A 24,620-nucleotide genomic window follows, 5' to 3' on the forward strand; every position below is an offset into this window, starting at 1 on the left:
TTGTGGTATATTCTATGTGATACCTTGGGTACATACTCCAGTTATTACGTACATTTTATACGATTGAGCATTTGACACATGGAATACATGAAGTTTAGCTTTACATGAGGAATAGCTTTTGGTTGTAAATTTGTTAGTAGAAATATAATGTAATTCATTGCTACTTGAATGCATTGTTGCGTAAGTAACAGCTAAGAGAGATTACATATTGTCTTCTCGGTGTATCCAACAAAGTGAAATTTTGACAGAAAATTTTTGCCAGATCGTCACACCGCTAAGGGCCAGTTACACAATCCCTGGAAACCACTTAATTCTATTCTCGAGAGAGCACGGAACACACGTTGTACGAATACATAATTACGCCTAACCGGAGAATAAGTGCGAGATAACTGAACCGGTGATTCTGGTAGGATTAGTGAAGTTAAGTGGAGAATAAGCTTTGACAACGGCAGAATTAGTGATGACAAGATTGTTTGTTAGAAGAGGAAGGAGAAGAAATGGGAACATCACACAAGTTATATGGAAGAATATGACGATTCGAAATTTATATAAGATTTTCGTGCTGCTACTACTTTTCGATCTCATGCTTGAAAAAATGTTGCGTATGAATGAAATGTGAAACTATTTCCCAACAAGAAACTTTTTGCTTGTAACAGACCTAATGTGCATTTGCTATTGGTACATCGTGAATTATGTTCTGTCGTGTCATTTACGTAAATGAGGTAGATAAAAATGACCATTTGTGCCAAAACAGTCTCTCTTATTTAGCGTCTGTTGCAATTGCTGCAATATTTCCTTTTACCCAGCAGACAATGACGAAATAGACGTAATCAGATCAAGAAACCACACCCGTCTTGGGTACTATTCATATAACAGCTTTTTCAGTATTAGACAACGACATTTTGATTTTGCATGTAGCAAAACTTTTGGCATACTTTAATGAGGTAATAGTTCTTTCGCAGAAAGGAAAACACGCCCTGTAAAGCTGTAGCAAGATTCGAGAGAAAAAGATGCTGGGACCTAAGGAGTGATGACATGTGTACTGTCTTGCTTGTCTCTTGTCTCTACTGGTTTTATGTTTTCTATAATTAATTTTATGTCATACAAAAGAGAACATTATTAGCTAATAGGCAAAATTGGAGGTAGAGAAGGAAGGGAAGTTACCTTTTTTAGATGTGTTGATGGAGCGAAAGCCGGATGGACGACTGGGCCATTCTGTGTACAGGAAGCCAACCCATACACACTTATATCTGCATAGGCACAGGTTCCATCATCCGTCTCAGAAGAGAGCTATGCTGAATACTTTAGTACACAGAGCCAGGACTATTTCCGACAAGGACCACCTCGGTCCCGAGATTAACCATTTGACGACTGTTTTCAAGAGGAATGGTTATTCTGCCGGTGGAATTAAATCAGTATTGTCCAAGAAAGTAAGACACGATGCCGGCCATATACAAGAAGAGGACCAACACATAGCGCGGCTTCCTTTTTGCGGTGCTACAACGAGCAAGATAGCCAGAGTCCTGAAGAGGCAAGGAATAAAACCAGTTTTCCGACCACCTAGGAAAATTAAGGAAATGTTGAGACCAGTCAAAGATAGTCTCGGTTTAAGAGTGCCGGGAATTTACACTATTTCTTCTGAATACGGCAAGAATTGCGTGGGCCAATCTGTAAGAACCGTTGCCGACCGCTGCATCGAGCACCAGCGCCACCTGAAATACAATCAGCGGTGGCTGAACATAGCCTGCTTAACAAGCATAAGATTTTATTTGAAGAAACCAGAGTAATAGCCCACGCATCGAATTACTGGGACTCTGTGATCCGGGAAGCAGTCGAAATTAGACTTACCGATAATAACTTTAACAGAGACAACGGCTATGCACTTAGCAATACTTGGAAGAGTGCAGTGGATAAAGAAAAATCGCAGAGAAAAACTTCCCGCACTTTACCTCCTGATTCAAGGGATGGCGTTGCAAGCAACGCGTGATAGAAACTATATCTATGGAAGTAGAGGGCGCCACTTCACTACGCGCCATATCGCTGTTGCTATGATATCTTCCAGCAAATCAGGAGCCGTCCTTTGCATATAAAAGTGGGAACCTCGCTAGTTCACGACAGTCAGCTTTAGCCCTGACGACGACCATGGAGGTGGTGGTCGAAAGCTTGGAGTTTTATCCTGAATTGACGCGGCATGTACACCGAGAGATTTTTACTCAATAAAGGGTGCAAATTTTCTGAAGATCTTTTATTCTCGCGGTAATAAATAATTCCACTTGGTATAAATATTGAGTTGTCTTTGCAGAGATGTGGATTGTGAAACCGCCTCACACGCTTGAATTTCAGAGTGAGATATAGTGACGTGCGTTAGAAGAATGTTGAGTGAAAGGGTGTGGCACCGCAGTTTGGCACATCTAAGATTAAATATCAAGTCTTACATTGCCTCGAACATATATGCTCTATACATCAACCTCTTCAGGAAGATGTGCGCTACAAAACGAAAATATTTTTCAAAAACCGTTTTTTTTTAATGTTTGACATCTTACCTTAAACGCTCGAGTGGGGGGATTGGGAAGGGGGAGGGCGTTATCATAGATCTAGGGCTGGGGTTCAGTATTAGAATTAGAATTTAAAAGAGCTTTGAAGGACTTAAGACCGAATAAGGCAGAAAGGATAGAAACATTCTATCAGAATTTCTAAAATCATTGACGTGAAGAGGAAACAAAACGACTATTCAGGCTGCTGTGCAGAATGTATGGCTTTCGGAAAAACATCGTCCACACGATTCCGAAGACAGCAAGAGCCGATAAGTGCGAGAACTATAGCACAGTCGGCTTAAAGGCTCATGCATCAAAGTTGCTGACACGAATAATGACAGAATAATGGAAAAGAACGTTGAGGAAGTGTTCGATGGCCGTCAGTTTGGCTTTAAGAAAGGTAAAGGCATCAGAGAGGCAGTTCTGACATTGTGGTTGATAATGGAATACTGAAGAAAAATCAAGGATTTGTTGATCTGGAAAATGCGTTCATTGTTGTCAGATGGTTCAAAATGTTCGAAATTTTGAGAGAAACAAGGATAAACCATAGGGAAAAACTGGTAATTATACAACATATACAAGAGCCAAGAAGAGAGAATGAGTGGAAGACCAAGAACGAAGTGCTCATGTGTAAGAGAGGGATGTAGTGTTTCGCCCCTACTGTTCAATGTATGCATCGAAGAAGTAATGACGGAAATATAAGCTTCAACAGTGGAATTAAAATTCAAGGCCAAAATGACATCAGTGATAAAATTCGCTGATGACGTTTCTCTCTACAGTGAAAGTGAAGAAGAATTTCAGGATCTGCAGAAGGGTATGAACAGTCTAACGAGTACAAAATATGAATTGAGAAAAAATCGAAGAAAGACAAAGCAGAGAGAAATAGTAGAAATAAGAACAGTGAGAAACTTAAGATCATAATTGATAATCAAGAAGTAGAAGAAGTTGAGGAATTCTGCTACCTAGAAAACAAAATAACCCATGACTGACAGAACAAGAAGGACATAGAAAGCAGATCAGCACTGGCAGTGGTGAAGAGAAGTCTACTGTTATTTGAGGAATAAATTTCTGGGGATGTATGTTTGGAGCACAGCATTGTACAGTAGTGAAACGTGGACTATGGGAAAACCAGAACAGAAGAGAATCGAAGAATTTGAGATGTGGTGCTACAGAAGTATGTTGAAAATTAGGTGGACTGGTAGGGTAAGAATGAGGAGGTTCTCTGCAGAATAGGGGAGGCAAGGAGTGTATGGAAAACACTGACAAGTGGAACGGACAGGATGGTAGGACATCTGTTAATACATCACGTAATAACTTCCGCGGTACTAGATGGAGCTGTAGCAGATAAAAGCAGTAGAGGAAAACAGAGATTTGATTACATCCAGGAAATACTGAGTACGTAGGTTGCAAGTGCCACTTTGATATAAAGAGATTGGCGCAGGAGGGGAAATCGTGGCGGGCGGCATCAAATCATTCAGACGACCGATAAAAAAAGTCTTCCATACGATTCTTTTAAACCTTCTCTATCGTTCATGATATCTCTGTTGATCCATTTCTTACTACGTCTAAAATTAGCTTTCTGCTGATTGATGTTGTATGTGGGAGGATGGGGGCTCCAGTCTCCATACGGCCATACTGATTTAGGGTTTCAGTGGTTTCTGTAAATTAATTTAAGTAAATGCTGGCATGATTCCTACTGCAATGCAACGGCCCATCCTTATCAAATTGTCTACGTACTTATGTAAATGCCGATATGGAAGAATTATGTTGCATGTTTTTTAACTAACACCGTAATATGTTCAATATCCTTCTACAAGGATTCACGGGCTAATAAAACAATTACCTCGCTAGTTCTACTACTATTACTTCTATTCAACAGCTAATCGATCCCTGTCATGTGTCATGGCTCATAAGAGTCACTGCCATTCGGAGTCCCCAACAGACCGGAGTGAATGTATTCAGTTTTCAAACAGTATCGGATGGAAATTTAATAGGCAAAAACAACGAAGACGAGTACTTTTATGAAATCCTAGTAATAACTGATAGAGCTCCATTATTATTTTTTTTATCATAGTAAAAGTTTTCGAAACATAATAAGTTTTCAAATGTTGGCTGACTTGATGCTTTCTTTTTCAAATGTTTATCGGCCCGCGCGACTGAAATTTGACAAGTGTATTTCGGACGTAGGGGCGAGTTTGAGGTTGTGAACAAAGTGCGGTTTTTCTAAATAGTGTTATTGACCCGTGAGGCTTGAACAAAGTTCGATATTCATTATGAAAACGTTTTTACAACTTAAACACTTAAAAGGACAAGATTCGTGTGACTGAAGTGCTTCACGTTGTGTTATTCGTAGAGTGTTTACCCTCGTAGCCAGCAGAATTTGCCGTCAATATACAACACTGCTAAAGAAAGAAGAATTTTATAAATAGTTTCACTGTAAACTGTAAGGTAGCATTCGGAAGATAACTAAAAAAAACGCCAGTTTTTGCAAAGTATAAAGTGTTGTAGCCTATTTATAAATGAACGTCATGATGCCCGAACTGAATCTGAAAGAAAAGAAGTACGCCAATCTACGTAGAAATTTAGACGAGCTGGGATACCATCAGAGTTTGGGTACAGACTCGTTACATCTTGTCGAGGCTTTACTTTCTGATTTGCTACATACTACGGAAAGCTTAAGACATTATAAAGAACTTGCTCAAAAAACTCTCGAGGTGAGCGTCGCCTGGTCCCAGAGACTTTGCAATACCTTGGCTTAGTTTGATATTCATATTTGGATGGACATTAGTGTGTTGACGCTGGCCTACAAATTTCTTGATGTGTTGACATAATACGTAGTTGCTGATGATTCAGATCATGATAAATGTTGCACGGAGATGAAGCCCAATATTGCGATCACTTGAGAGAGGAAAACATGCGAAAGCATATGGCCAGTGTGATACCGTGGCAACTTTGCAGATTTACCGAGTTAAAAATTGTTCATATTTGTTAGTAACGACAATCACATTAATTAGTAAAGCTCTTACACCACAGATTTGACTGTACACTATACCGTTCCATTGTACCGGGAAACACGACAAACATTTATGTGCACACTGATTTTAATACAGTTACACTGATACGTTCGTATTTTTGTTAAGCACCTTAAAAGGGTTCTTATGCAAATATATTCTCTTTGCGTTACACAAAACCATAGATCACTAAAAAAGTGCAAAATAAAAACTCTGTGAAAATTCGCGGCCAGTTTTAAAACAGGAACCAGATCTTCAATTCAAAATTGTTTACATTTTTTTTACTGGTATGTTTCAACGTTTGAGCTTACTATTCATAGGAGGGAATTTCCCTATCTAGGAAAGTTTCAATTTACAACGGAACACTCATATCATTTTTTCAGTGAAAAATGATTCTTGAACTGGATGTTATTTAAATGACTTATTGTTACTTGATGATTGCTGCCTGCTATTACGCATTACTATGTGTGGGGCTTCGTGATGGCTGTCTGTGCTCACTTCCTCTCCAGTTACAGCTTTTTAAAAAAATCTTTATATGGAAGCAGAATTTAGGAATGTGTGTGGTGGTGTTCCTGTTGATCTAGTGCATTTAAAAGAGAAGAATGTCGTTGCTGGAAAAGTCATTGCCTTGGATTTGCATTGAATTATATATAATTTGTGTGTGTGTGTGTGTTTTTTTACCAACAGGATCACATAACAACTTCAGTTCCTTCCTTTCTATGTTTCCTATTTTGCCAGTAGTCACTTGTTTTATCTCCATGTTGTCTTTTCCTCTCTTCTGTCCATGTTGTTCCTGACTTCTACTCTGAAGGCCTAAAAAATTTAGTATTTGTTTCTTAAAAAGGTCTCTTTCCAGTATTTCTGATTCTTTGATGTTTCTTTCTACGCCTTTCCATACTTCCGTAATCCACGCTATTGTTGAATTCTTCTTACAGAAACACAGGAATATTGGTTTTCTTAGGCTATTCGTATTCATTCAGTAGAGAATTAATCTTCGCTTAGCCAAGACTTCTGATATTTTTTCTATATTTTTGCAGATCACCTCATTACTTCTCATTTTCCAACGAGCCTTTTAAATACTATTAGTCTGCCAGCTTGTAGTTCATTGCTAGGCATTCACATCCAAATGAATGTTCTGGTCACACCTCTCTGGTGTAATGTTTTGTTTTTGTACATACACATTCCTTGTTATAAACATTCTTTATCATATCATATGCTCATTCCATTTTGTTAACTCTTGAAGTCTATTGTAAATTTTTCTTCTCCATTTTGTTGCATGATTTCTCCAATGTATTTAACTTTACTTACTCACTCGATTTTATGTATTTGTATTTCTGTGGATTTTTGTGCATTTTTTAATATTTGTTATGCATTTTTTTCAGCTTACGTTTTGAGACTAGTTGTATTCACTATTTTTACCAGGAAATTTATTTGAATAACTGCTTCTGTCAGATTTTCTGAAAGCATTGCAAAATCTTCTGCAAAACTCAGGCAGTGTACCTTAATTCCATTTGCTTTCCTTCCCAGAATTATTGGTTCTTCTCCTTCCTTTTTTTTTTTCAAATTTCAGATCCTTACAGTTTTTTCTAAACTTTAGATATCACGTTTCTTGAAGTTTCACAAATTGTTTGCTAATTTTACTTTAACACCAAACTCTCAACTGTTTTTATCTCACGTTTCACTGTCTACCAAATCAAATGCTTTCTTAAAAATCAATAAATGACATGATTATAGGGTTGTTAGTCAACATTCTTTAGTGAATTATTGATTTTAAATTAAAAATTTGTGCTGTACAGAATATTCCCTTTCCAAAACCACACTGATATTTTACCAGTTGTTTGTTCAAGGATCTACAGCAGTGTCCAACAGAATTTATAACAACATTTTGTATGCCAGTGGTAGAAGTGACAGTCCTCTATAATTTTTGACGTTTTGTCTCTTTCCCCCTTTTTGTGTAATGGTCGGGTTAATGCTACTCTTTTGGAATTTTTTTAATTTTTTCAAACTTTCTCAAAAACAAGTTGTAGGTGTTTTATAATTTTTTAAAATCTTTTTCAATAATTCTGCTGAAAAGGAATCTCCACCACTTTCTTTGTTGTTTTTGAGTGTCTTGATGTGTTCATGAATTTCTTGCACTGTTTGTGGGAAATCTTCCTCCAGATTTTGTGGTAGACTGGAAATTCCAATTTGACTGTTGGACCTGCTAATATTTCACAATTTTGTTATTTAATCCTCTTTTTGCCATTTTCATCTCTGAAGCATTTGCTTGGTGCATTGTGTCTTTTTAAGTATAAGCCTATATTTAAAAGTTCAGTAAAAATTTCTAGTAGACATTATTTTTGGCGAAATTTTCTTGTGTTTCCATAAGCTAAGATTTTATGACTTGATTCTTTTGATTTACCAGATTATTTTTGGTGTTTTCTCTTTGTTGTCTGAATTGTTCTAAGTGTTATTTTTTGAACATCTCCATTTTATGCACTTTTTTCTAATTCTTCACACACCTTATTCACATGCTCTTTTTTTTTTAAAAAAAAAAAATTCTTGACTGGCCCTAAAGTTTTCTCTGCTGCATTAGTAATTTGTACCTGGGTTTCATATCAGTCACCTTTTTTGTTGTTTCAATGCCATCTCCACATTTTTCTATAATTTTTATTATGATGTTAGCTGTAGTGGAGTTGTGTCCAACATCTTTCTTGGTTGTCTTTTTCATTTTAGATGGGAGAAACCAAATCTAGAGGAGAGAATGATCTGAATCAAATTCCCCAGTTCTGATTACTTTAAAGTTCACAATTTCCACGGTACTCATTTTGAATAAGGCTATGTGACCCAGTTTAAAGTAGTCTCCTAGGTTTGGATTTGGGGATATCGAAGTTTTGCCTTTTCTTGGTAACTTTCAAAAATGTATGGACATTGGTTTTAACTCAAATATTTTACTCATATTGAGGTGTTTTATAATTTGTGTCTGTTCTTAAGTGTTCTGGATAATCAACCACCATACTCTGAATCTTCTTTTACCTCTCAGGTTGCTCATTGCAGTCACCAAGAAGTATTCTAACATTGTTTTTAAGTATGTCAGAGATTTCTGATTGTAAAGATCTCAAGCTTGATTTTCTTGCTGCAGAGCTCTTCTGTTGTCATCATTTATATGTATGGGGCACTTTGTATAGGTGTAGCTTGTATTCTTCACTTTCCGATTTCTCTTTAAATTCTGTTATACTAGCAATGATTTTTTGTTTTGTTTATATAAATGCTGTTCCAAACATCAGCATGTTTTCCATTATACATACTTACCTATATTGTAATTCCTTTTCATTTTTAGTGAAAATTGCTGTGGTAAGTTATTCGAATAATTGCTAGGAAATGAAGATACCTGTTTCCAAAAACAAAATACATGTATGTTTGAAAGCAAAAGAAGATAGAAAAATTAAGCATTAACTGGAGGCTTGCTCTTTCTGTGGACTAGACTATCTGCATCTTAACTGGAACCATTCCATTTACAAATGGATTGTCACTAGATAATTTTACGTGAGAAAGTTCAGTTATTTGTTCTCCTCAGCCTGAATAAAACATTGTAACTGATCAATAAGTCAACAGTGCACTTTTTTTAAAGCAGCTGTTGTGACATAAAATATACTGAACAGTTGCATGTGCCTTTTAGTGATTTTCCTCCATTCAGTCAGTCTTATTGGTTTCAAAGAGCAAACACAATATAAATCTCTTGGGATGGGTGAGTCCAGATACACAGCAACGGCTGCTACTGAAGAAAACATCCATATTTATACACGACAAGCCAAAATCTGTTGTATGGAAAAGAGGACTTCTCATAGTTCTATGATTTATCTCATGCCTTGTTTGTCTTGAACAGTTTTCAGGTAGGATGATTGTGTCAGTATGTCTCAATGTAAGCTTTAATATTTCTGATTTTCATATGAAGAATTTTTTTTGTTAAATATACATTTTAGGAAGTAAAGAGAATGTATGCTCTCAGAATTTAATTATGACATAGTAAACATCTTGATACTGCATTATACCTCTTTCTTAGTGACTGCCTTTGTTGGATCCCCTCTATAATCATATGTGATTAGGATACCAGTTTGACGAGCAGTACTCAAGAATCCTTAAAATTCTTCTATTTGCATTGTCGTCGGATTCTCCTAAAACTACTTTTATATGGTCTTTCCATATCACTCTAGACAGATATTCCAAAATACTTTAGTTGATGCAGTTCCCATTGAATCTTTTGCCTATCTTGTAATTGAACCATGGTGGCTGTTTCTGTCACTGGTGGACAGTGTGTTACATTTACTAATGTTGAGGGTCTACTGTCTGTTCCTGAACCAAATGTTGATCCTCTGGAGGTCTCCATCCATTATCTGCAGATGACATCTCAGAGTTTTCACTAAAATCGTGACTTCATAAGTACATGCTTGGTGGGCATGGAGCTCGTAGTCATTGCGATACTCCATCCTTTCCTGTGCTGCATTCCTGTCTCTGATTATCAAGTTTCTCAGACTTGGTCTGTAGCAAGGATTCCTTAGTTATGATCTGTCTTTTCCGTGGGGGCACTTATTGTCACTGCCTAATTGCTTTTTCCAAACTTTCTTTTCTTCACTCATACACACTGAAGCAGCAAAGGAACTGGTTTAGGCATGCAGATTCAAAAACAGAGAGATGTAAACAGGCAGAATATGGTTCTGTGGTCAGCAATGTCTACAAAAGATAACAAGTGTTTGTTGCAGTTGTTGGATCGGTTACTGCTGCTATAATGGCAGGTTATCAAGATTTAAGTGATTTTGAACGTGATGTTATAGTCAGTGCACAAGCGATGGGATACGGCATGTCCAATGTAGCGATGAAGTGGGGATTTTCCTGTACGATCATTTCCCAATTCTACCGTGAATATGAGGAATCCGATTAAACATTCTGGGGAACAAGCTTTCAGGTGAGTTAGCAAAGGAAGCTAGTAAAATGGAAGTATTGGAGATGAGTATGCTGGAATCAGACTTGTGGTTGACACTGTATCTTTCACTTTTGGAGGCATGAAAGGGAGAATGACTCTTATTGTCACAACAAGAAGTCTAGGAGCAATAAAGGGTCCAAACCCACTTGGTGAGCTCCCTTCATCCTTCTTAGGGGAACTGACTCTCCTTTGCCAGTTCTGTATAGGCCACACTGGGTGACTCGTGCTAAAATCCTCAGATGGTGTTGTGGCACCCTCTCTGTTGGTGGACTATGGATGTCTTGTCAATGTCTTAACTTGACTGCCTTGTGGTAAACAAAGATACTCAAGTCACTGCCTCCACTGTTCAATGATGATGCCCACATGGCAAACTTGGTTTCTTATTTTATTGGAGAGAGTGGTTTATTTACCATCATTTGAAGTTTAGCTCTGTTCTGATCACATTTTTACTATTCTGTTATGTGAACATTGTGGTCCAACATCTTGTGGCCAGTGCACCTCTCCCTCCTCACTGTATTTAATTACTTTCTCTGGCTGTCTTACTTTCACTTTTCTTCTCACAGTGTATTAACTAAATATTGGAGTTGCTTTGTCTCTGCCCCTGAACTGTAGACACTTATTGTCACAACAAGAAGTCTAGGAGTCCTATTCGGCCTCTTTATGTTTTCGTACTCATACTTGTTTCCATAATTAACCATTCTGTGATGGAGAATTCTATCTGTGGTAGGGGGACTGCCAGTTGGGTGTGGAAGCATACCTCCTTCCACAAGACTAGCCATGGAAGGTCTCCAGCCCCATGTGGCCAGTGCATCTCTCCCACATCACTGTATTTTATTACTTGTTAATAGTTGTTTTTCCTTCACATTACTTCTTACCTGGCCCTGCTCACTAGGTGATGTTGCTAAAGATTAAACTGGCTGTCATCCCTTTGCTCCTCATGGAATAATTTGGGCTTTGATTATTAAAGGAAGAAAGAACTGATGACCGCACTGGTTAGCCCCTTTTAAAGCCACTAATCAAACAACCAATAACCAAAACAACGATGTACTCCATCTTTACTGTGAATGTATACACCACTATGGTTTTATTTGTATAAGTTTGTTGATTGAATACAGATTGATACACTTCTTGAAAGAATCCAAGGCTTTTTCTCTTCTAGCCATGGGAAAAGTGTTTCTTCAGCAGTTGTAAATACACGTTCTTATACACCCACAATAACTCATAAACCTGATCCAGTTGTTAATTTCCTGTTCCTAAAAGTAAGAGGAATCATCCATGAGCTGTTCGTACTTGGCATCTGTTCCTAAGAAATTTTCAGGGTTGTAAATTTGCATACAAGCTGCAGATGTATGGGAAGATATAATGGTTATTTTTCATAAATGCTGGATTGTTTTACTTCCTCATAAGTTATGGAATGACAGTTGCATTGAATGGAAGCAGCAATTGGGAGTGGGGGCAAGGAAGAGGGAAGGATAGTAGAGTATGAATGGGATGGCTGGGGGACAGAAGAGTGCTGTCAAGGACTACTGTAGAAGGCAGCAGCACAAGGATGTAAGGGGCAGTGGTGGAGGGTGTGGGGGTGGCAATGGGGAGAGAAGGAAAGACTGGCGAGTGCACTGATGTAGAGCAAGCACAATGAGGGTGGGGGATGTGAATTGGGAGTTGGGTGTAGGGCAGAGGTGGCAGAAACTGTTGGGTGTGGGGGGGGGGGGGGGGGGGATGAGGAGGCAATGAAATTTCTGGAGGGGATAATATGTTGTAAGGATGACTCCCATCTTAGCAGTTCAGAAAAGCTGTTGGTGGAAAAGTGGATTCAGGTGGCCCGCATTGTGAAGTAACCATTGAATCAAACATGTTATGTTCAGCTTTGTGTTGTGCCACAGGTGGTCTGCTTTGCTCTTGACCACAGTTTGGCGGTGGCTATTAATTCTGGTAGACAGCTGATGGGTAGTCATACCAATAGAAAGATCGTAGATGCTTTCACAGGTGGCCTGGCCTCTGATTTGGTAGGATAAGCCTTTGACAGGACTGGAATAGGGGGTGCTGGGTGGGGATATTACCCCTCTGGCAATGGCCTGGGATTGGGAGTGATACAGGGATGGGCTAGGATGTTGTGGAGGTTGGGTGGGTGATGCTATTGAACACTACTTCTCATCATTCTTCAGACTCCCTCATTCCTCTTATGTCTTACTAACTTTATCCTAACACATAACTATTTCTTCTTCGAAGGGAAGATATACAAACAAATCCGCGGCACAGCCATGAGCACTTGCATGACACCTTCCTATGCGAACCTATTTATGGACCATCTAGAGGAAATGTTCCTAGCCTCCTAAACCGCCATACCCCTGGTCTGGTTCAGGTTTGTTGACGATATCTTCATGATCTGGACTCAAGACCAAGACACTCTATCCTTATTCCTTCACAACCTCAACACCTTCTCTCCCATCCACTTCACCTGGTTGTCCTCAACCCAGCATTCCACCTTCCTGGATGTTGACCTCTTCTCTCTTGGCGCTGTCCACACCTCTGTCCACATTAAGCCCATATACAACCAACAGTACCTGCATTTCAACAGCTGCCATCCCTTCCGCACCAAAAAACCCCCTTCTGCGCAACCTGGCCATCCAGGCATATCTGCTGAGATGAGAACTCCCTTGCCCAATATTCTTAAGGTCAGATAGAGACCTTCGCTGACAGGCGCAATCCCTCAGATGTAGTCTGCAAACAGATTTCCCATGCTATATTCCCACATACCCCCTGTTATCCCACAACCGCCGAGAACTAGCTACAAAGCACCCCCTTCATTACCCAGTACCACCCCAGACTGGTACAACTGAACCATATCTTTCGTCAGGGCTTTGATTATCTATCATCTTACCCTGAAATGAGGGACATCCTTCCCAAGATTCCTCCTACCCCTCATAAAGTGGTGCTCGATCGCCTGCTCAACCTCCATGTCATCCTCGTCCATCCCTGTGCCACTTCCAGTCCCAGCCCCCTTGCCACAGGGATCACATCCCTAAGGAAGACCCAGGTGCAAGACCTACCCAATCCACCATCCCAGCACCTGTTCCATTCCTATCACAGGCTTACCCTACCTTGTCGCTGGGCCACCTTTGAAAGTGCCCATGTCATATACTAGTTCTGCTGCAAGCATTGCACAGCTTTTTATATTGGTATGTCTACCGACTGAATGTCTGCCAGGATGAATGGCCATGAGCAAGTTGACTGCCCTGTGGCACAACATGTAGCTTAACATAACATGCTTGATTTTAATGGCTGCTTCACAACTCAAGCTGTCTGGGTCCTCCTCTCACTACCAGCTTTTCTAAACTTCCCAGATTGGAGTTATCCTTACAACACATTCTCTCCTCCCAAAATTATGCTGGCCTCAACCTATGATAGCCTACTATCCCCTCACATTCCATCCAACAGTTTTTTCCGTCACCCTCTATCACGTGACATCCTCCGGACACTTCGCCTGACAACTCTCTTCTCTGCCCCCCCCCCCCCCCCCTCCCTCCCCTACGTACTCTCCTGGCCCTCCCAACTTCCTGGTCCACTCCCAGTTGCTGCTTTTTTTCTGGCTAGAGTGGGCAGTGGTGGCAGTTGGGTGTATAAGAGATGTGCCTGCTTGTGTGAATGTGTGTGTCTTCCTTTTCTTTTCTGAAAAAGGCTTTGGCTGAAAGCTTAGTGTGTAATAGTCTTTTTGCTGTGCCACTCAGCACATCATCTTTATGGAAAGAGACAACATTTACATGTTCTAATGATGGAATCTTCAGGTAGAAGTATCATCAATATAGGAAAAGATAGATTGCTATGTACTGTAAAGAAGAGATATTAAGTTGCAGACAGGCACAATTAAGACACTTACATAAAGCTTTTGGCCACAGTCTTCATCAGCAAAGCAGAAACACACATCATCCATACACACACAAGCAAGCACACCTCCTCACACACACATATGACCGCCAGCTTCAGCAACTTGGACCAGAAAGCAACTATCACATGCAATGCAAGCAGCAGTCTGGAGGGGGTGGGAAAGGAAAGGGATAGTAGTGTATGGGCGGGGGGAAAATGAATGCTGTCAGTTGGAGTTACCAGGGACTAGAGTGCCAACAGGTGCAGCATCAGAAGTTTTGGGGCAGGGAGATAGGGAATAAAGTAAAAAAAAAAGGAAGGAGTGGGGAAAGATGGATGGATGCTTTGGGAGAGGGTGGCAAACAAAGAGGGTGGGAAATGAGAGTGGGGACTACATGATAGGAGAGAGGGGGTGGAAACTATGAGGTGGAGGATTTGGGGACAGTATGCTACTGTAGGTTGAGTTTGTGAGGTAATTACGGGAGTGGAGAATGTGTTGTAAGGATAACTCCCAAATGAACACTTCGGAAAAGCTGGTGGTAAAGAGAGGATCTAGATGGCTGAAGTGTGAAGCAGCCAAAGAAATCAAAAACATTACGTTCAGCTGCATGTTGTGCCACAGGGTAATGGGCTTTGCTCTTGGCCACAGTTTGGCATCAGCCATTTATCCTGGTAGACAGCTGGATGGTAGCCATACAAACATAAAAAGCTGTCCAATGATTACAGCAGTGTTGGTATATGAAATGGCTGCTTTCAAAGATGCCACGGCTCCTTATGGGGTAGGAAAAACCTGTGACAGGATTGGAGTAGAAAGTGCTGGGTGGGTGGGTTGGGCAGGTCTTGCACCAGGGTCTTCTACTGGTTCTTTGAGGTAAAGGGAGGATTATGGGTACGAGGGGAAAATGGCATGGGAGATCTGTATGTGGACTAGGTCTGTCTCTGAAGGCCTTTGTGAGACTACCAGCATGCTGAGCAAGGGAGTTCTTGTCACTGCAGATATGCCATCCTCGAGTGGCCAGGCCTGTATGGGAGGTATTTTGTGTTGCGAAAGAGATTATGGCTGTCAAAATGCAGGTATTGTTGGTGGATGGTGGGTTTAATGTAGTCAAAGGTCAGATGGAGTCATCAGAGAGGGGGAAGTCAACGTCTAGGAAGGTGGCATGCTGGGTTGAGCAGGACCAGATTAAGCGAGTGGGAGAGAAGGTATTGAGGTTTTGAGGGAATAAAGAAAGGGTGTCTTGGCCCTGAGCCCAGATCATGAAGATATCATTGAACCTGAACCAGTGTATGGGTTTGACATTTTGGGAGGCTAGGAAGGTCTCCTCTAGGTGGCCCATAAACAGATTGACATAGCAGCACCCATATAGGTGTCCACGGCTGTGCCACAGATTTGTTTGTATACCTTCCCTTCAAAAGAGAAGTAGTGGGTTAGGATAATGTAAGTAAGGTGTACAAGAAATACGGTAGTGGGTCTGGAGTCTGAAGGACATTTGGGAAGGTAGTGCTCAATAGCAGTAAGACTGTGGGCAAGAGGGATGGGGAGATGGTGTCAACAGTGACGAGTAGGGTCCTGTGAGGTAAAGTTGTGGAGATGGTAAAGAGTTGAAGGTAGTGGTCAGTGTCCTTGCTGTGGAAGATTAGATTATGAGTAATTGGTTGGAGGTTTTGTTCAATGAGAGCTGAAATTCTTTTAGTGGAGTATAGTAATCAGCCACAGTGAGGTGTCCAGGATTGTTTTGGTTTGTGGATTTAGGGGAGCGTATAGAAGATGGGCATGTGGGATGTTATAGTGGTGAGGAGGGAAATGGATTCAGGTAGAGCTGACAGACTCTGTATAATGTTCGTGGCAATGAGAGGTATTTTAGCTCTTCATTTATGGGAGATTTTTCTATTTTACACTCTACTTCCAAGAACTATATAAATATGTAAAACTAACAGTTAAGAGGCTAGAGTATTTGACTTGGAGCAAAAGTTTCCGAACTTTCGCAGGGGAACCCTTTTGTGGCCAGCCTTTTTTCTCCAATAGAGGCTTGCAAGCTGCCCCTTTGTCAGACAGCGCTGACCCACTTTTTTGTGGGTGTAGGCAAAAGCTCAAATGCAAACAAAAAGGAAAAGGAGGGGCTAGAGAGCAAAATTCTATTGATGGTGTAATTAGAGATGGGGAACTTTGTCACATGGACAGTAATGGGGAAGAAAATCAGCTTCAAGGAGACCATCCTGACAGTCACATGATGTGGAGTGGTATAGGGAAATCGTGGAGGAAAAATTAAATCGGAATTAACATGTAGAGTTTTGAGAAGAGTAGAATATAAATCCTTATACAGGCATCCTGATTTAGGTTTTCTGTGATTTCCATAAATTTATTAAGGTGAATGCAACCAGGATTGCTCCTTTGAAAACAAAATGTTTGATGTCCTATCCCCTTTTTGCTCTTTCCAAACTTGTGCTCAGTCTCTAACAACTTCATTATTACAGGAATACTATATCGTAATCTTTCATTTATTTCGGACAGGAATTCGGTCACTGCTCCTACCAAGAGCTTTGAACTGCTACATTACCTAGCCCATTGAGAAGATAGCAGCTGATAATACTATACAAATGACAATTCCCTTGAAACTTCAAACAATATGATGTTAAATGGGTGACATTCTACTCTCAACTGCAATGTGTGTATCACCACCTACATAACATTGGAAACTGAGAAGTTCATTCCCATTTGTTTCCGTTCAATCACTGCTAGCTACCATTTAGGGTTTATGATATAGAACAGTGATATTGATGTAAATCTTAGTAGCACCTCGTTTAAATGAAACTGGTCTCTACATTATAAAATTTGCCTTTAGGAACACTCAGCTCTTCGAGGTGGGATTGAACCTTACAAGAAGGAAAATGCAAAATTAGTAAAAGAAGTAAATGAGCTTTATTCACAGCTTGTTAACCAGAAGGAAGAGGCAGACAAGACTCAGAGGGGTAAGTTAGATCACATATGATATCAAGGTTTGTGTAAAAATTGTTTTAATAATGTTTTCATTTACATTATCATAGTGGCAAGTACTATCAGTTAAAACTATAGGAACCAGTATCACTCCAAATTTGTTTTGACTTACAGAAATGGCTACACATGTAAAGTTTTTGTTTTCCCAAAATGGTTTGTGTATTGTGGAAAAAAGTATTCAAAAAAATACAAGGGGTGACTGTGAACAGTTTCTGTTGGAAGGCTATACCATCTGGAATTAATGTACCAATCAAGCAGATTCTCAGTGAGCATGCAGTCAGTCATCTCATCTATGCACCAGGTTGAATATATCCATTTGGTAAAACACCATGACCTTCTGCACGAAGAACTCCTTAACTGCGTGCGACACCTCATCAGACAGGAATCGTAGACTCTTTAAGGCCTTTTTAAAGGGGCTGAAGGTATGATGATAATATGGGGAGAGATAAGGACTGTAGGATGGGAGCTAGTGTGTCTACCACTTGAGTTGTTGTCCATAATGGATGTGGGGCTAGCCAGCCAGATCGACCAGCACCTTGTGTCAAACTGTAACCAGCACGGAACTTGGCGCACCATTCCAAGGTGGTGGTTTTTGACAGGCATCCTGCCCCCAAACACATTATTCATTCTCTGATGGATTACCCCCCCCCCCCCCCCCTCCTCACTGCAGGTTCGGGGTTTAGAATAGCCCTGAGGTATTCCTGCCTGTCATAAGAGGCGACTATAAGGAGTCTCACACTTTTCGGCCCTATGAATTCAGGTCCCATTCTATGGTTTGACTTGCCACTTTCAAAATTCTACAGAAGTGCAGGCCATGCGGGAAAGAATGCCTTATGTGGTGCACGAGTTATCCACAGTGCCCTAAGATTCGATGTCCTGAATCTCTTGTCATGGCTTTGCATCTCCACCTGTGATTAAACTATTTGTGAACTGAGCGAGGTGGCGCAGTGGTTAGACACTGGACTCGCATTCGGGAGGACGACGGTTCGATCCCGGGTCCGGCCATCCTGATTTAGGTTTTCCGTGATTTCCCTAAATCACTCCAGGCAAATGCCGGGATGGTTCCTCTGAAAGGGCACGGCCGACTTCCTTCCCCATCCTTCCCTAATCCGATGAGACCGATGACCACGCTGTCTGGTCTCCTTCCCCAAACAACCAACCAACCATTAAACTATTTGTGCAAGGACGCTTTCTGCGGTATGTCATCTTCTTCAGTTATCTCCTGTCCTCTTTCACCCTCATGACAATATTGGATTTCACTGCGCCCAATATCCAGCACGGTAGCCAGTCCATTGTGGTGGGGCCATCATGTACCCATTTGGTGGTAGCCCCCGATAACACAGGGATCACACTGCTGGTGCCTGAGCTGTAAACTTCCCATGTATGCCAAGGAGTAGATGCCTGTCTTCCTGGGGCATCAGGACTCCTGACAATGGCCATCATGCCAACTGGCCTTTGCTGTGGTTGGGTGACACCTGTGAGGAGGGCCCTTGATCGGAGTGGGCGGCATCAGGGTGGACGACCTGCAATGAAGCGGACTGTCATCTCTTGCTGGTGACCGTACCGCACCATTAGTCTCTAAGAAAGGCAAGATTGAATACAGTGCCGACAGGTATAACCCTAAATCGCTACCCTCCTTTGCTACACAATGGGAGGAACAAGGGCTACAGAATGGAGAGAGCCATATTTGCCTTGGTTTTTAGTCTGTAGCAGAGCTGATGGGGACTCCTTTCTACCTACAAAGCCTCAGTTTTTCTTTTAACACCTCGAGGATAAGTTTGGAGAAGTGACAGCACTGTCCAAGATGCGAAATGGCGCAGTCTTGATTCAGACAGCATCCCCACCCCAATCCTGAATGTTACTTGCCTGTGACAAGCTGGGTGATATTCCTGTTTCCATCACTCCCCGTAAAAGCCTCAACATGGTTCAGGGGATAATTTTACATCACAATCTCCTCTTGCAGTCTGACGGCAAGCTTCATGCCAATTTAGAACAGCGGGTATTCATTTCCTCCAGTGTGTGTACCGGGGACCCAAAGACAACAGGGTTGCTACCGGTGCCTTCATCTTGGCCTTTTGAGTGTGATTCATTGCCTGAAAAGGCCAAGGTGATGGTTTATCGCTATGGCGTTAAACCATACGTCCCTCCCCCTACACGGTGCTTTAAGTGCTGGAAGTTCAGGCACATGTCTTCCCACTGCAATTCCAGTGCCACATGTCGAGACTGCTGATATCCACTGCACTGACCCACTCCGTGAGCGCCTCCTCCCACTTGCATCAGCTGTGGACAGCACCACTCCCCCTGCTCACCAGACTGCCCAGTACTCTAAAAGGAGTGGAAAATCATGGAGTAAAAGACCCTGGACTGGTTGACTTACACAGAGGCTAAACATAAATTAGAAAGATTACATCCCATTTGGGTGACGTTGACATATGCTGTAGCTACGTCACCATTGCCGTCCCAAGCGCCAGTGGTTCCTCACTCTGTGCCACGGACAGTGGGCCCTCTGGGCCAACAGAATACATTTGCCTCCTTGCTGGTAGGGGGCAAATATTCCTCCATTGCTCACAAAGCACTTACTTTGGGAGCAAGGCCCCTCTGCTGGTGAAGCAACAGCCTCCTCCAGCTCCTCTCATGTGGAAGGGGTCGTTTGGGATCCTCTCTCCCAATGTCTCCACTAATGCCACAGTGGACACTCGCCAGTGGCTCAAGGAGCCAAAAGCTGCTGCACAAAGAGCTTCACGGTCTTCCTCCATGCCTGAAGTTGCTTCGGAGAAATCTTCCCAGCAAGCCCCTAAAGAGAAGCGAGAGAGCAAGCAAACTAAGAAGGAGTCTGCTAAGAAACCGGACCCGTGGTGGCCCCAACATCACTACTCCCTATCAGTTCTGCATCTGAGGATGATGTGAAGATCTTAGCGTCCCCTGTGGACCTGGATCTCACTGATGTCTCATCCACCATATAAATGGCTACAAATACTTAATTGGTGGCAGCAGGTGACCCTGAGGCATAACCTGCCTCTTTGGGTGCTTCATGCCTTCCCAGCCTCACTATGTCATCCTCCAGTGGAATTGTGGCAGTTTTTTCCACCACCTGGGTGAGCTACGGTATCTCTTAAGCTTTGCACCTGCTTTCTGCATTGCACTTCCGGAAACCTGGTTCCCAGAAATGCAGATCCCTTCCCTCCACGGCTATATGGGGTTATTACAAGAACTGTAGTGACTATTATAGTGTGTCAAGTGGAGTTAGTGTCTATGTCCTGAACTCAGTATGCAGTGAACCTATGCCCCTTCAAACCCCTCTTGAAGCTGTCGCTGTCAGGATAAGGACGATGCAGGAAATAACTGCCTCGACATATATCTTCCTCCAGATGGTGCAGCACCCCTGAACGCATTGGCTGCACTGATTAATCAACTCCCTAAACCTTTCCTACTTTTAGGAGATTTTAATGCCCATAACCCCTTCTGGGGTGGCACTGTGCTTACTGCCTGAGGCTTAAATGTCAAAAATTTACTGTCACAACTCAACCTCTGCCTCTTAAATACAGGTGCCCCCACACATTTCAGTGTGGCACATAACACATATTTGGCCATTGATTTCTCGGTTCTCCCAGCTATCCACTGGAGAGCACATGATGATCTGTGTGGTAGTGACCGCTTCCCCATCTTCCTGTCACTGCCCCGGTGTCAGGCCCATGGATGCCTACCCAGATGGGCTTTAAACAAGGGGGACTGGGAAGCTTTCATCTCAGCTGTCACCACTAAATCTCCCCCACATGGTAAAATCGATGTGGTGGTTGAACAGGTAACTACAACAATCATTTCTGCAGTGGAAAACGCGATCCCTCATTCTTTAGTGTGCCCCTGCAAAAGACAGTGTCTTGGTGGTTGCCGGAAGTCGCCAAGGAAATTAAGGAGCTGTACAGATGCATACGTGGCACCCTTACCTGGAGCCCCTCATAGCCTTTAAATGGCTCCGTGCCCACATTCACTAGCTTATCAAAAGACGGAAACAGGAGTGTTGGGAGAGATATGTCTCAACCATTGTGTGCCATACGTCACCTTCCCAAGTCTGGGCAAAGATCAAATAAGTTTTTGGGTACCAGACCCCAACAGGTTTTCCCGGTGTTAACATACATGGCGTGTTATCTACTGATGCGAGCACAATTGCTGGGCACTTTGCTGGGCACTTTGCTGGGCACTTTGCTGGGCACTTTGCTGGGCACTTTGCTGGGCACTTTGCTGGGCACTTTGCTGGGCACTTTGCTGGGCACTTTGCTGGGCACTTTGCTGGGCACTTTGCTGGGCACTTTGCTCGCGCCTCTGCATCAGAGATCTACCCCCCCCCCCCCCCCAGTCTTTCAGATGGAAGGGAATGTCCTCTCATTCACTACATGCCACAGTGAACCATATAATGCCCCTTTTACAGAGTGGGAGCTCCTCAGTGCCCTTGGACAGTGCCCCAACACAGCTCCTGGGCCAGATTGGATCCACAGTCACAGTCACCCCCCTGCGGGTTCGGGGGTAAGACTAGGCCCGCGGTATTCCTGCCTGTCGTAAGAGGCGACTAAAAGGAGTCTCCAATGTTTTGGCCTTAATGTGATGGTCCCCCTTGGGGTTTGACCTCCATTTTTCAAAATTCTACAGAAGTACGAGCCTTTTGGGGAAGGACACCTTACATGGTGTACCACTGGTCCTAAGTGCACTAAGACCTTGGCACTCAGCATTGCACCGGCGTTGTCACCATACCCATTATTCCTCAAATTGGGCCTAAACGCCTGATGGGTTGTCCAAGTTACGCCCATAGTGCATCTCCATCTGCACCAGCGATCATAATGGACTTTCCATGGCACCAGAAATCCAGCACGGTAGCCAGCCCGTTGTGCTGGGGTCGTCATGTACCCTCTAGGTTGTAGCCCCCTGACAACACAGGGATCGTACTGCCGATACCTGAGCTGCACCCTCCCCACGTTGGCCAAGGAGTAGATGCCCGTCTCCTTGGGGCATCAGGACTCCCGGCAATGGTCATCCTGCCAGGTGGCCCTTGCTGCGGCTGGGTGGCGCCCGTGGGGAGAGCCCCTGGTCGGAGTGGGTGGTATCGGGGCGGACGTTTCGCACATGAAACGTCAACACGTATCAGGTCGCTCTGCGGCCGAGTCTTCCAAAAGAAAAGGTACCGTTTCTAGTTCTGGTTCTCCTGCCCTTTCCCCCTTGGCCACTCCATGGGAGGAGGGGCAGGCCCGCCGGCTTGGGGCGAAGTACTTCCCCCGCTATTTGGTCTGTTCTCGAACAGATGGGGGGACGTTCGCCACCTCCAAGCCCATGTTCTTTGTTCAGCACATTGAGGACGTCTTCGGGGAAATCGAGGCTCTCAGCAAGATGCGATCGGGGTCCGTTCTTATCAAGACCACCTCTGCCACACAATCGGCGGCACTCCAGGCGTGCGACCGCCTAGGGGACATCCCAGTCTCCATTGTCCCACATCTGGCACTAAATAGGACGCAGGGGGTTATTTTTCATCGTGACCTCCTGCTACAATCTGATGAGGAGCTCAGGGCCAACCTGGAGCGCCGCGGCGTGCATTTCGTCCGGCGAATCCAGCGCGGCCCCAAAGACCGTCGCATCGACACCGGGGCCTTTATCCTCGCCTTCGAGGGGGACGTTCTCCCGGAGAAGGTAAAGGTGATGTGCTACCGGTGCGACGTGCGACCTTACGTCCCGCCTCCTATGCGCTGTTTTAGGTGTTTGCGCTTTGGGCACATGTCGTCCCGGTGTGAGGCTGAGCCCCTTTGTGGCGACTGTGGACGTCCTCTTCGTGAGGAACATACTTGCACCCCACCACCTCGGTGCCCTAATTGTCCTGGCGTCCACTCGCCTAGGTCCCCAGACTGCCCCGCCTATCAGAAGGAGAAAAAGATACAAGCAATCAAAACTTTGGATCGGCTCTCTTATTCTGAGGCCAGGAAGAAGTATGACCGCCTTCATCCCGTGTCACTGGCCACTTCGTTTGCCTCAGTTGTGTCCACTCCTTCCGCTGTATCCGCACCTCTATCCTGTCCCCCCTCCGCCTCCTCTGCCCATCAGGGGGCTCTGCCTCCGCCTCCCAAATCCCTCCCTTCCAACTCCTCCTCCCCCGCGGCCCCCATCCCCCCTGCCCCAGGGGCCACCCTTCCTCCTCCTCCTCCCCCCACGCCACCTGAGAAGCGATCCTCTTCTCAGGCGTCCATCGGGGAAACGTTCCGGACCCCAGCTTCCGAGGTCCGGCGTTCCAAACCTGACCCCGCGCGTGAGGACCTTCTTCGGGTCCAGCCAACCATCCCTGTGCCTCCTCGGCCTTCCAAGAAGGCCTCCAAGAAGAAGTCTCTCTCCCCCTCTCCACCCCGGCGCGTTTCATCTGACGCTTCATCCGTGAGTCGCTGCTCCCGGCCGTCCTCAGTTTCGCCGGGACGCTCTGCTGCCAGGCGTTCCGCCGGCCTTTTGTCGGCAAATGATGCGGCCCCTCCTACACAATCAGGGACAGCGGCCGCAGCTGGCGACGAGTCGATGGAACCGGATCCGCCTGCCGTCAGCTGTAGCGTTGTTGCCTCGCAACCTGGCCCTCCGCGGCCATCGAGGTGACCAGCTCTTCCCCGTCTCGTTCCCCCAACTTTTTGACTAGCAATGGCGTTGTTTCATTGGAACGTAAGAGGTATTCGATCTAATCGGGAGGAATTACAACTGCTCCTCCGCCTGCACTGTCCGCTCGTCCTTGGTCTCCAGGAAACCAAGTTGCGCCCGACTGACCGTATTGCCTTTTCCCACTATACCTCGGAGCGGTATGACCTCGCCCCTGCGGACGGTCTCCCAGCTCATGGTGGGGTCATGTTGCTCGTTCGGGACGATGTCTATTACCATCCCATCCCATTGACCACCCCACTCCAAGCAATAGCTATCCGCATTACTCTTTCTGCTTTTACTTTTTCAGTTTGTACCGTCTACGCTCCACCGTCATCTGCTGTTAGTCGGGCTGACATGATGCACCTGATCGATCAGCTTCCTCCGCCGTTCTTATTGTTTGGCGACTTCAATGCCCATCATCCCCTTTGGGGCTCTCCTGCATCCTGTCAAAGAGGCTCACTCTTGGCGGATGTCTTCAACCATCTCAATCTTGTCTGCCTCAATACCGGCGCCCCGACTTTCCTCTCGGACTCTACTCATACCTACTCCCACTTGGACCTCTCGATCTGTTCTACCACTCTTGCCCGTCGGTTCGAGTGGTA

At 43.8% G+C, this 24,620-nt stretch overlaps 1 protein-coding gene across 1 annotated transcript in view; it reads left to right on the top strand.

Annotated features, from left to right (window-relative positions):
* The first annotated feature begins 4,696 nt into the window (after positions 1–4,696).
* LOC126412235 (centrosomal protein of 135 kDa-like) overlaps positions 4,697–24,620 on the top strand; it is a 368,271-nt gene continuing 348,347 nt past the window's right edge. Inside the window, exons 1-2 of the mRNA XM_050081725.1 lie at positions 4,697–5,248; positions 17,213–17,339. Of these exons, the coding sequence (XP_049937682.1) occupies positions 5,054–5,248; positions 17,213–17,339 (322 nt within the window). The 5' untranslated portion in view covers positions 4,697–5,053. The remainder of the gene's footprint in view (positions 5,249–17,212; positions 17,340–24,620) is intronic.

This window comes from Schistocerca serialis, chromosome 7 (assembly GCF_023864345.2).
Source record: "Schistocerca serialis cubense isolate TAMUIC-IGC-003099 chromosome 7, iqSchSeri2.2, whole genome shotgun sequence".
Lineage (NCBI taxonomy): Eukaryota > Metazoa > Arthropoda > Insecta > Orthoptera > Acrididae > Schistocerca > Schistocerca serialis.